General features: G+C 35.2%; 1 protein-coding gene across 1 annotated transcript in view; it reads left to right on the forward strand.

Moving 5' to 3' along the window:
* Positions 1-4821, forward strand: part of LOC149566301 (uncharacterized) — a 115731-nt gene extending 110910 nt beyond the window's left edge. Inside the window, exons 5-9 of the mRNA XM_089819713.1 lie at positions 3230-3311; positions 3453-3686; positions 3775-3903; positions 4015-4076; positions 4460-4821. Of these exons, the coding sequence (XP_089675839.1) occupies positions 3230-3311; positions 3453-3686; positions 3775-3903; positions 4015-4076; positions 4460-4580 (628 nt within the window). The 3' untranslated portion in view covers positions 4581-4821. The remainder of the gene's footprint in view (positions 1-3229; positions 3312-3452; positions 3687-3774; positions 3904-4014; positions 4077-4459) is intronic.
* Positions 4822-13873: the final 9052 nt, after the last annotated feature.

The raw sequence follows: 13873 nt of genomic DNA on the forward strand, positions 1-13873 counted from the left end.
GAAAAATATAAAGATTTTTCACTTAAGAGTGAATCTCTATATAGCTAGTGAAAAATGTGTAAAATCCAATGTGAACATTATGTCGATGGCAATACTAATTTTACAGTGTTGCAAGAATCATTAGAAAAGGAGATCCAAGCAAAGAGTTATGAGCCCAAAAGTCCAAAAGGAAGATTTGATTTCAATAGGTGATAAAACACACCATTAGCAAAATCTAGCAAAAATACCAGCACTAATAGAAAGTGCTCAAAACTAGCTTTTCGATGGTTGTTCTTTTTCAAAAATCTGATGCTATATGCCCACTTAAGCCAAATAGATGAAAACAACCTCTTTATGGCATAAAATAAGGGCTGGTGGTTGGTGGGCACTGATTGGCCAATTGGACAAAACAATTGGGTGATTGAATGTTAGGAATAAGATGATTGAACGATGATGAGTGGGCAGAGCATTGCACGACTAGTGGATTAGTGGTAGCAAGGTGGTTGAATGCAGTGGTAGCTGATTTGGTGGTGCCTGAGAAATGCAATTCCAAGTAGTACGATGGGGTTTAACCCCTTAGGGGGATGAGTCTGACCAAGATTTATGCAAACAATATGACCATGGGCAAAGTCCCCTCTAGCTGCCTATATAAAGACCCAGTTACAAATGTGATTGTGGCTATAGACAAACCTTAAAAAAATCTCATGATCTGTGACTTGGCGCTGATGGGCACTAGTGTAGAATCTTATACACTTCAGCCTTTGAAAAAAATTGCTGCTATTTCTTTGCAATAGTTGGAATTGTGCACAAATTGCTGGAAAATTGATGCAGGGAGCTGCCTTTTGTGCAAGACTAGTATGGCACTTTGCAGATGTCCAAATGTTTTGCATGAACCTCAAGCTGCCAAGAAAATCGCCCGAATTTTTCCAGGCTCTAATTTTAGTTCTTGAATAGGTGATTTTAGGGTTTTTGGACATTCTTTTTACAACAATGAGGTGCATTTATCTCCAACGAAACTTTTAATACTCTAAAGGAAAAAAAATCTCAAGTTTTGATAAGGGGTTTGTTGATTTTGAGCTCTAATACCATGTTGGAGCATTTGTGAATCCACAAGTAAAACAATCTCTCAAAAAAGCCAAAAAGCCTTCCACAGTTGAGAGCTTCAATGAGAAACGTTGTACTGCCTGAAAGAAAAGTAATTCCAACAGTAATAAAATGAAAGAAATAACCTTGCTATGTCAGCAAGGGAAAAAAAACCCTAACATATACAAGATTATGTCAAGCGTTTAAATCGTATGAAAGGAGACATAAAAGGAAAAGCAACTTAAGTAAGCTTAAGACTAAGGTGTGAGAAGGTCTTACTAACCAGTTAGATATAGTACTGTATTCACACAAACAAACACAACAAGAACATCTTATTGTATTCTTTTCTTCCTTTCTTCATCATAAGATCTTCCAAATTCAAGCATTATACAAAATTCAAATGCATACCTCTCATCTTCTACAAGTGCATTGTATATGCAACAATGCGATATGCAAAATTTGAAATGGAATCTCAATCACAATATGATATTCCTATTTTATAGGCAATCTAGGATGAGTTTAGATCACAACCTTTCACCTTATTGCCAATTGGTTATTTAATATCTACTTTACAATCACCCCTTGATATATTTACCAAGCCATATAATCACTTAATAAGCTAAGTTCCCGGTTCGAGTTTGGTTCCAAGGATGGGTACAAAGGACCAGTTTGCCGGTACGTAAAAACTTTGAAAGGGGGTTTGTGTTTGTTAGTACAAAAACATATAAAAATTACACACACACACACGCACACACACACACATATTTATGAAGCCTCAAAGCATTAGAATGTCACATAGTATCATAGAAACATTTAAATAACAAAAACACCATAAACTTGTAATCATAGCATCATGAATCATGATCATCCCATCATAGCATCATATACTTCAAGTTCAATATCAAAGATTCAAAACATTAAAATTGAATCATAACATCAAGTATCATTGTTTGAAGTTCAAGTAATGGAATACAAATTTATTGATATTCTTCTTCATCATTTTCTTCATCTTCTTCACTTCTCTTTTAAAAAAAAATTTCTTGGCAACATGTTTGGCATAGTCTTAGGTGGTAGAAATTTTCAAGTCTCTGAGTCCGAGAGTGAGTTTGAGTAATTTTGGCTTGTTGGAAAGTAATGTCTATCTCGGGTGTGAGCAAGTGGTCGAGCTAGGTCTATCAAGAATATAGAATTGAAATCAAGTGATTTGTTAGGAAATGAGTTAGAATCATTAGAAATTCCTTGTTCTAACTTCAATTTGACCTCAATTAGCCAGGACAATTGTGCGAGATAACACTGGTGAAGGCATGCCAAATCCTAAAATTTGTCCGAGTCTGGAATTCGTTGAAAACCCCCAATATCTATAATCTGCATTTTAACTCCTATCAAGCTGAAACCTATCTCAAACATCTTAACAATATTTATACATATACAGCTTAAAATAGTAACTTAAATGTTATATTTGTATAAATCCTACTGCCCCTGGGTTGAAAAAATGGCTAAGTTTGACATCAATTCAACCGGTTAGTGACTGCTCTGCCCAGGTATGAATGCCAAATGGATTGGTTTGAACTGGGTGACTGAAATTCGAACGCCACACAGATCAGCAGTTGAACTATACCAGGACCAGGTACCAGTTTGAACTTGGACTGGTCCGGCAGCCAATTAGGTGAACTGGACATCCTAGATAATAAGGATAAACCTCATAACATTAGGGTCTTATACATATTGTAGGAACACTTAAACGCAGATCTCTAATAAATATCATGCTCTAACATGAATTAATAGACAGAATCCTTTTTAAAGTCTTTGTTCTGCGATGTTTTAATTAAGTAAATTCACCACAAAATGAGAGCATGCACTTCACTTAACTATGTGCAGAATCACAGATATGTGTGTTGTTAGTTTTCTATTTAAATTTTAGATTTGTATCTTCATCCTCCTTGATAATGTAGTAAGATGTATAGGTGTGCACTAGTCAATATCTTTAGATCTACTTTCAAGAAAAATCAAAGAATTTGAGAACAGATTGTTATTGATGTTTGCTGTGGTGTTGATGCCCACATTTTATTTTTAATATCTTTTCATAGCATTCTGAATCCTCTGTTTGGCGTTGCCCATTTAGTTGCTTACCTTTGTTAAAATTTGTTTTTTGATCTTTTCTTTTTAGTATATTGCAATGGGGTGAGGATCGACGATTGGATAAGATGCGCAATGATTTGAAGCAGTTAGCTGTATTCTGGAGCTTGCAGGTGTTTCTCAGCATGTCTCTGTTTTTATAGTCTTCTGTAGCAGTATTCTCCATTTCATTTTTCTGAACTCTTTTTCCCTAAAGAAACAATGTTTGAAAAGCTGTCAAAGAATACATAATGTGAACTTATCTTTTGTGACAGGCAATATGGGTTTGGACTGTAAGCTTGCCAGTCACGTTGGCCAATGCAAGCAATCAAAACCCAAGCATACAGGCCCAGGATATAATAGGGTGGATCATGTATCTTTCTGGATTACTAATAGAGGCAATATCAGATCAGCAAAAACTCCAATTCAAACAGGAGCCGTCAACCACAGGAAGGTGGTGTGACATTGGTTTGTGGAAGTGGTCTCGCCATCCAAATTACTTTGGCGAGGTTGGTTAGTAAATAAATATAAAAATTGATATAGTTTCTATTTTATGGTTTCATTATCCCAGAACTCTCTTTCTGTGCACTTCTTCAGATATTATTATGGTGGGGAGTATTTGTAGCTTCATTGGCTGTACTTGGAAGCTGGAAGTGGATAGCAATTATTGGCCCAATTTTCATCACACTTCTGCTTCTCTTTCTGAGTGGCATACCATTGCTTGAGGTAACTTTTTGAATAATTTAAATGATCGGCAAGACATTTTTCTCAGAGAAATTATTAAAATGAAAATCTCACATGGTTGCATTTTTTGTGCTTCTGCTATGGTGATTTCAGTATTCAGCAGATAAGAAATTTGGTGGCATTACCGAGTATCAAGATTACAAAAGGATAACCAGGTAACTTTCTACAAGTTCTTGTACTAACAGCCTCTTTCAACCTTTCCTATATGAATTTATCTATCTGTTTACCAGAGGATCCTTGTCAGCATTTCACGAATAGTTATAATTAAATTTGACTAGTTGGTTGTACACTAGGAGCAAATTCATTACCATAATTATGTTATGTGAATCAAACCATGTTTATTTTACTTAAGTCTCTATAAGGGGTTTTCCAGTCTTTCTTCAGCACATAAAATCATGGAATGTAGTGAATTGTGTTTTGGTTTCTTAATAAAATTGAAGACTAAAATTGAGAAAATTTGGAAGTTCCCATGCTTGTTTTTTACATTAGTTGGCATAAGTCAGTTTGATAATTCGATTTGATGTTATTGTAATTGCAGTCCGTTACTTCTCTTTCCGCCAGCAGTTTATGCAAGACTGCCAACACTGTTCAAACAAATTTTTCTTTTTGAGTTTCCCATATACAGCCGAAAGCTGTCTACTGAGACAACAGTTCATTAGAAAAATCCCCTATGTGCTCTGTGCTCATGGTTTGTACAATGCTTTATTGCAGAAGAAACCATTTTGGCTTTATAATTATCTTCATGGGCAACCCGCATTAAATTATTTGGTAATGTTCAAGATCTTCAACATTTATGTCATTAATTTGATGGCATAAAATTTGTACTGATATTATTTTAATGGGGTGACTCCTAGTCCTCATACAATCAATAAACTTAAAATATGGAAAAATTACATTGTATGTATGTGTTATATGGGAATGTGAAGAATGCTTCATTTCGAATTAGATCTTGACATAATGCCATGGACTCTAGACCACTATAAGATAGTAAAAATGCTTAGAAAAGTGCCTTCCCTTCCCCTATAATGTAGCACGACAATAAAAAATATATTACACTGGAAGAATTGAAGCAAACCTTCTCAAACTCTATAGATATTTGAAAGTATCATTTTTTTTATTTCTTAGTTTTCTAGCTGGAACCTGGCCTTAAGGACATGGTATATACTTGTTTTGAACCCAAGAAGCTGGATTTACATACATACAGGCACATACATTTATCAGGCCCTAATTCCAGTCTCGTTGTATGTGGGTGTCTTGGCTTATGACTCTAAAATGCTCCTTGCCCAAGTTGTATGTGTGGTCCCAAAACAAAGAATTATAAACAAACTTAAATTTGTCTTAATCTTAAAAGAAACTAAAACCAAGTTGTGTATGTTCATGCAAATCATGGCTATTTCATAATATTCTGTATTCTTTGTGTGACTGTGTTGGGTGGATATTTTTCTGTAAGGTTTATTGATCGTGGTTGGTGGAGACTCACTAAATTGTATTTCTTCTTATGTATGTCTTTTACTGATAATAACTCTTACTTTATGTGTGCAGATCTTCCTTATACAATGCTGATGCAGATTTAATTTATTTAATATATCTATACTGTTCTGATTTTCAGACTCAGATTTATATGCCACTGTTATTGATATGATCTTGCAGTTTGAAATGCACACACACACACACACACACACACACATATATATATATATGTGTATTGAAACATGATCACATAGGGGCATGACCCTACGTGGTCATGCCTCAATACATATCTATAGTGCTTTGGAGAAGCACCGCTTCATAACAGACATCATTAGTAATACATCCAATATGATTTGCAACTCACCCGATACTTACCCAAAGTAATCGGTGGTAATGTCACACAATACATATCTATAGTCAATGATAATCTGCATTCGATACAAGTTGTTGTTAACAGATTTCTACTGATAGTGATTGGTTACTTTGCATTAATAATATATATTATGACAGTTTTTATATATATGGTAAATGTATGTGTGTGTATATTATAATCAACCTTTCATAATTAGATTTATAATCAATTATTTAATATCATCATATATTATATTTTCTTCAATTTACTATGAGGCTAACATTCTCAACACTCCCTCTTTAGCAAGGAGGGAATTGAAGAAGATATAATACAATCTTAAGCAACACTTTGAGTGTGGTCTATCAAGTTGCGGTGTCTGGCATGTTGGGTGGAGATTTTGCAACCGATAGTTTTAGGTAAAAATCCAGTCGCAAAATAGGATGACCAACCACAACGTGTGAGACAGAGTCTCTCATACCTTAAAGGGAAGACTCCTCTTTCTCACCGTTCCTTAGAGCAACTCAAGGTAAGTAAGAAGTCAAGAGATTTTATAAAATGGGTGTTACCAATATCCTTTCTTCTAATCTTTCAAGAAAGAATTCACTTACTCGTGGAGCGAGTAATGGGCAGGGTGAATCTCTAGTTACACTTCTATCAAGAGCTGGAAACAGTGATACCGATAAACCTTCACTAACTCAAAGACCAGTTGAAAATATATCAGTTTGGCTCTAAGTTCAGTCGTGCTTCTATATGGAAAAGCTTTACAATTAGGGAACAAAGACTCCTAAAGTAAGAATAACTAAACTATTTTGCAAATTAAGAAAGAAGTATAAGCTACAGACAAAGCTTCTACCTATACACTTACACAATTGCTCCCGATCAAAGCTCTAGCTCCAATTGCTTCTTAACTCTTTTATATTCAATTCACAAAATATAATTTATTACAATAATAGATAAAGTCGTCTATTATTAGTTAATGGTTATCTCTTGTAAATATCTATTAAGCTTTAAGTTTGCTTTCGTTTTTTGCTTCCTCTAGAACAGAATGCTTCTATTCTTTACGATCATTTCTTACGGAAACATCGTCTCATTCTTTTGTATAAATTCACCTTTCGGTCTCTGTTAATAACAAGCAAGTATTTACCAATTACATCGTAATATGGTATCAGAGCTAATACTTAAATTTTTCAGAAAAATTCATAATTTCTTCTTGAAATTATTTGTTTAAATTTTTTCAAAATTATTTGAGTCAATTTTCTCTAAAACCCACCTAGGGTTTTTTGCTTGGTGAAATTTGAAATCTCGAGCTAGGGTTTTGCAACTCACGTTTGAAAATCACGATTTTGCAACTGTTACTCTGCAACTCATAGCAAATCGCAAATCCGGAGGTCGTTTTTTTTAAAACTCACATCCTCTCTGAAAATCATGACCAACAAAAATCACATTTTCGGTGGTGGTATTTAGTGTGTTTGGCAGCTTGAATCAAGCATTCTCTGCAACTCTTGCGTGATATCAGCATCACCATTTTCTCTGGTCCAAACAGAGAACAACAACCATTCATTTTGTGCAACAAATGTTAGATAGAACTTGTGTTTTCTGTAGCACTTGGGGTCATTTTTGTTTGATACAAAATAAACACCTATCTCAATACCACCATTGTCTTTTTTTGGGCATCTTCTTGCATTTTTTTACCTTTTTTTTTTGCACTCAAAACCTTCATGGCCGTCGATTGGTGTATTTGCTCAAAACCCTACTTTGTGGGGTCGGAAAAATTTTTTTGACTGCCAATTCTTGGTGGGTTTTTCGAGAGCTCGACTAGGTTGTCATCCTTTTTTTTTTTCTAAGTGTCGTTTTTCATGCCTCAATTTTCAAGCCAGCGGATCTAGAAACTGACAACATATTCCTTCTAGGTCTTTCAAGCTTTCTTCTAGGTCACTCTTTAATTTTTCTGAGTCTTCTGTATTTTTTGCCTTGAAAAATGTGCCTTAACAGATTTTCATAGATTTTCATTGAAAAACATGCCATGGCATCTCTGATACATTCTGCTCGAGCATAACTCCAAATTCAATTATCGCAATTATGGCACCTGGAAGCAGCAGATCATCGCTAGTTTTGAATATGGGAACACCGATCAACTTGTTTTGGGTGTTACGAAGCGTCTAACTTCTCTAGGTCCTAATCAAGATACCTGGGATCTGAATAATTGAGAGGTAGTGATGCTTCTCAAATTATCTGTAGCTGATGATCAGCTTTCTTAGATTCCATTAGGGAAGACAGTTGCTGAGTTATGGACACATCTCAAAGGCCTTCATGAGACTTCTAACAAAAGCAGAGCCTTCTTTCTGAAAAGCATTCTGTTTTCTATTGTCATGGATGACCGCACCTTGCTCCATGCACACCTAAATCGGATTCAGGAAATTCATGATTAGTTACTTGCCATCGGTTGCAAGATGGAGGAAGAGGATATTGTGGTTATCACTCTTCGGAGTTTACCAAAATCCTATGAGCATTTTATCAAGACTCTCAGCATCGCATCTACTAGTGTTGATCTGAAGTTTACTGATCTCTGCACATTGCTGCTTTAGCAAGATCGATGGAACCAATAGTTCAGTAGCAGCTCCAGTTCCACCTCCACCGAGCAAGCCTTTGCTGCGAAATCCTTTCAGAAGGATAAGGGAAAATTTCAACAGCCATCTAAGCAGAAGTCTTCTGCTCCATCCAAGATGGTTCTAGAAAGAAGAACATTCAATGCAACTACTAAGTTTGGACACATGAAGATTGAGTGTCAGAAACACTTAGCTACATAGTCTAAGTAATCAGGTTCACAGCCCAAAGCAAACAGTGCAGAGCACATTGAGCAATAGATTTATGCCTCCATGGCTAAAAGACCTGCATATCATGTGAAGTCATATGCCTGGTACATTGATTCAGGTGCCTCTCGTCATTTCACTCATAGCAGAGACTAGTTTACTAACTACCAGGCTTATTCAGACTCTGTTATTTTTGGTGGCAGAGAAGAGTAGATGGTTGTCGGTAAAGGCAACATTCAGATTCAGTCTACTGGGAGGAATCTCATATTCCTTGATGTACCTTCAGTTCACATCGGTGCACCATTAGTGATCAGGCGACTAAGTCTACTGTTGTAGTGGGTCTTAAGGATCATGATTTTTTTTAGACTTACTGATTCTAGTAATTCTCAGGACTTAGTGTTGAAGATATGATCCATTAATTTGTTCTGTAACTTGTAATAGCACTTATGGATATTTTATGTGTTTTTCAAGTTACTATATGAATGAATATATATGTAAATTAAAGAGGCATGTCTCTTGAAGAGACATGTCTCTTTAACATATTAACTTACATTAGTTATAGTTATAACACAAGTAATATATCCTTAACATATTATAATGGTTATATATATATCACTCTTAATATAAGTTAATTATCACATAAATAATATTTGTCATATATTATATATCTCATAGATATAATATAATTTATCCAACATAATTATAACATTAACACTCCCTCTTAATGAAGAAGGATAAAACACATGGATATTACACCATAGGTAATATTTCAAAAAAAAAAAATGTATATAAGAAATCTTTGATCAGAAGATTTCTAGAATATGATATCATGTAAGTATTGGCCTATCAGAATATCAACATATGATATTCACCAATTACTATTTGATACCATATCTGGTAACATGAGCATTGGCCTATCAGACTATCAGTCAAATGATATTCACCAAATACTCTGAGTAATGGCCTATCAGAACATCAACTAAATGATATCCACCAAGTACTCAATGTGGTAATGGCCTATCAGAATATCAAGGCAAGATATACACCAAGTACCAAAAATATATCTATACAAGCAACTTGTAGATAATCAAATTAATGATATCAACCACCTAGTTGTTGATTTATAAGATAAAGCCTTTGCATGAAACAATTTCGCAAAAATGAATCATGCTACAAGTTGTTGTAACCACGCCACTTTACAACAACTTCTCCTAATACAAGTGATAAACATTTAGAAGTCGTCACTTCTTCATGGTGTACACAGGGGACAGCCTCATACATGTATGACATCAATAGTTCACATGAACTCTCCACAAATACTATCACGTGGTGTTGTCACAACATTCACCATAAAAACATATTAGAGAATAAGGTTTTCACCTCAAACTTATCTCTCATAGATAAGAATGTGTTACAAGGGATTGCACTTGGAACTTCTTCTTCATGAAGAAATATTAACCTTATGACCTCTGATATCAACTTTTCAAACTCCTTGAATATGTTATCATCCTTTTAACTGCCTAGCAGCAAGTCATGTCATGCTTTCCTAGTTCAAGAGGTATCCCGATAGCATAAGGTCTTCTGACTGAATCATATATTCTATCTACTCCCTCTCTTTTTCCAAGGTAGCCTCTAATGAAACATCTCCCCTCTAAAGTTGATCTAGGTGGGAATGGAACATTTGTTATTATCCTCGCCACAATGTAAAATTCTCACTCTTTATCATTAGAACAATTTTGCATCACATCATATATGATAGACTTCATCTCTGACATTGCTGGTAGTAGATGGCCAAAACATACCATGAGTTTATAATCCTCTATGGTCACTCGTCTTTGACTATTTTGTTCTCAGACTTGTTCATCTCCTATTTCATAGTTGATAAGAATGCATCTCTCCTTAGTATTTTTGTTACATGAAGTCACTGTATGTTGTATGCAGTCTTCCAATTTAGCTACATGCGAAAACTATCGATAAGCTATGATAGCTTCAACATTCCCATGATGCGGATTATCTGTCATTTCATTCGAACATTATTGTTTATCAATATCGACTATGGTGTCATTAGGATGAGTTGATGGTGAATAGAAATGATGTGCAAGATCAACATTATTCTTAGGAAGTGCTAAGACTTAATAGAGTTATATTATCAAAACATCTTTGGGAAGTCATCCATAATCTCCCATCTCCTTGTCCACCTCTTTATTCTTAAGTAAAAAATATTTAATTGAACTTGATCCTTTGAAAATGTGCAAGTCTCGTTCTGCTATGGTTTACAGCCCAACTTGCCAGTGACATAAGTAGCCTCTTAATTGCAGTACAATTGAAGATTATTAACTCCAAACTCTTTCTTCCTTCCACACACACGCACGCACGCACTCAAAGAATTTCACACACGCACACGCGCGCGCGCGCACACACACACACACACATGCAAAATCTTGTGAAGGTTCAAAGAATTTCATGAAATTTATTATGCTGATGTCTGCAAATTCTCAGTCACAACAACCAATCTACATCGATTATAAATTTGGCTACACTATAGTGTTAAGAACTTTAGTGTTCTCTTTTCAAAAATAAATTAACCATCTCCTTCACAAATATGTTTACTCCATCTTTCATATTCATGACATTTGACAAATTATAAAAAATTTACATGCCAAACATCTAAATCGACCTCTACATAAATTATAATTTCCCACTTGATCAAAATATAATTCTGGACCTTGAAAACAATCGTATGTCTGCACTGAATGGTAAATCAAGACATGCGAGGGAATGTAGTAATCCCTTCAAATATTTGATGCTTCCTTATATCATAAGAGAGTTCAAACCCGATAAAACCATCACTTTCAATTTGAACCAAATCTTTCTAGAATCTGTCTTAATATTCAATCATGTGAATTCACGATTCTCGTTTAATTTTTTGTTCGCTTCCAATATTGATTTGATATCTATTCTGTAGTTGTCATTAATCTCTAGAAAGTAGTGACCCGATCTTCTATTGTCCATTGAACTTGCTAACCAAGACATACAAATTTGCACACTCAAGACATTGGATTCCAAAAAAAAAATTCAATTCAACATTCTTTATGTAGCACACAGATTTGGCCCATTGTCTATCTGCGATGCAATTCATTCTTTGCTAGTGATCTATGATCTGATATTGATTAATTCCCAACCCCAAGTCAGTGACAACCAATCTGTATTTAGGCCTGATCCAACTTCATCCTTGTTCATTGATTCACATCCTAGTCTGACTTGCAGTCCGAGAAAACACATCTTCACAAATTTTTGACTTGCGATTACATTGGTCATTCCTGAGATCTAGATCTGACTTGATCACTAGGCTCAAAACCCAAACTTTTCTTTATAGTGGAAACTAATAATTTGTCTTATATGTCTTATCACGACACCCATCAGATCCAAATCTTAGTGCTATTGCACTTGGTGGAATCGGGGACCCATGTCTGTAATGGATCTCCCTCCTATATAACTTTGTCATTGACAAGCTTAACATCGTATGAGGGCATCACTATTCCCTCCACACAAAGTTCAATAACCCAAGCACGTGGCATGTTATCAAGTTTTGGTGATGAGTGTGCCTTGAATCCTCTTCTTCAAGTATTGTACTGTCTTGGTAATGATAGCTTCTTCATCATCAAATGCAAGTATAAACTTGCCATGAAATACATCATCAAGTATGTCTACTCTGCCAAACATTTCAGGCATAGGGGCATAAAGAGCACTGGGAGCTTCTAGCAATACTTCTTTTAGTTATCCACCACTTCAGCAAAAAAAAAAAAAAAAAAAACCAACAAGTACAACCTGTACATGCTTTAGCTGCATCTTCTGGATCATTCCTTTCTTGATTCAGGAAAAAAATAAAATAAAAAAATCTCCTGAGTATTACATTCTTCCTTATTCATTGAATAGATTTCAGATAGATGATTTAGGGAACACAAGATGGGCTCTTCCAGCATTTATCATGCAATCTGAGCATTTGTTTCACCTTACTCTTTGTCTTGACTGTGCCCTCACTGTGCATAAGCATGCCCAACATCATTACTCAACCAATCCCCACCATGGTTATGATGAAGACAAGTGAACAACATCACACTTTAGCAGCCAGCACGGCTCCACAAATTGTCATAATAGTCCCCACACATGGACTGAATTCTGAGCTAATTTCATTTTGTAATGATCAGCGGGGAAAGTTTCAACAGTCTTCTTGACACGATCCACATATATCCAAATATATAAGGCTATGAAGTGAAAGCAGCCAGAAAAGGGTCAATTAATAAAGCATATTTTACTTTGATCCCAAATGTCGCATCTTCCCATACTCTGCTACTATTTGAGAGTTGGTATGTTCAACAATAAGGGCTTCTATCATACTCATCATCTCTATCCTACGATTAATATGGTGAAAGTTCTGATCTTGCTCTATCTCAAATAGAAGACCTAATAATAGGTGAGTCCAAATGATTTTTATCAAATCTATGAGACAAGGTATTACACCCAGATCCATGTATGTAAGTGAAAGTCTAACAAGTCCCTGGTATCGTATGCTGCTCTGATACCATGTTGAAGATATGATCCATTAATCTGTTCTGTAACTTGTAATAGCACTTATGGATATTTTATGTGTTTTTCAAGTTACTATATTAATGAATATATATGTAAATTAAAGAGGCATGTCTCTTGAAGAGGCATGTCTCTTGAAGAGACATGTCTCTTTAACATATTAACTTACATTAGTTATAGTTATAACACAAGTAATATATCCTTAACATATTATAATGGTTTTATATATATATATACACTCTTAATATAAGTTAATTATAACATTAACACTTAGCTATAGCTGCTCAATGATCTTTTGTCAGCACACTTTCGCATCAACGATGTGGGCACTTAAATGTGCATTATCTCTCATAGCTTGCGCAGGATGAGCTTGTTCTTGGATTGCCAAAGATTCAAACTCAATAGCTTGGAGTCTGTGACGCATGTCAGGCTGGGAAGCAACATCACACAACTTTCACCAGTGGCTATTCTTGGCGAGCTTCTCAAGTACTTCAGCTTGTTCATGCCGATATTTGCGGCCCTATGGCCACTCCTTTTGTTCTTAGGTATAGGTATTTTCTGTTGTTTGTTGATGATTTCAGTAGAAAAATATGGGTGTATTTCCTTAAAATGAAATGAGATGCATTTCCTGTATTTCAAAAGTTTAAACCCTTAGTTGAAAAAGTCTGTGAAATCTATTATTACTCTTAGATCAGACAATGGGGGGAATTTTGTTCTAATGCTTTCTTCAACT

Source organism: Cupressus sempervirens, chromosome 3 (genome assembly GCF_028749045.1).
Source record: "Cupressus sempervirens isolate cs-2001-9-10 chromosome 3, ASM2874904v1, whole genome shotgun sequence".
Classification (NCBI taxonomy): domain Eukaryota; kingdom Viridiplantae; phylum Streptophyta; class Pinopsida; order Cupressales; family Cupressaceae; genus Cupressus; species Cupressus sempervirens.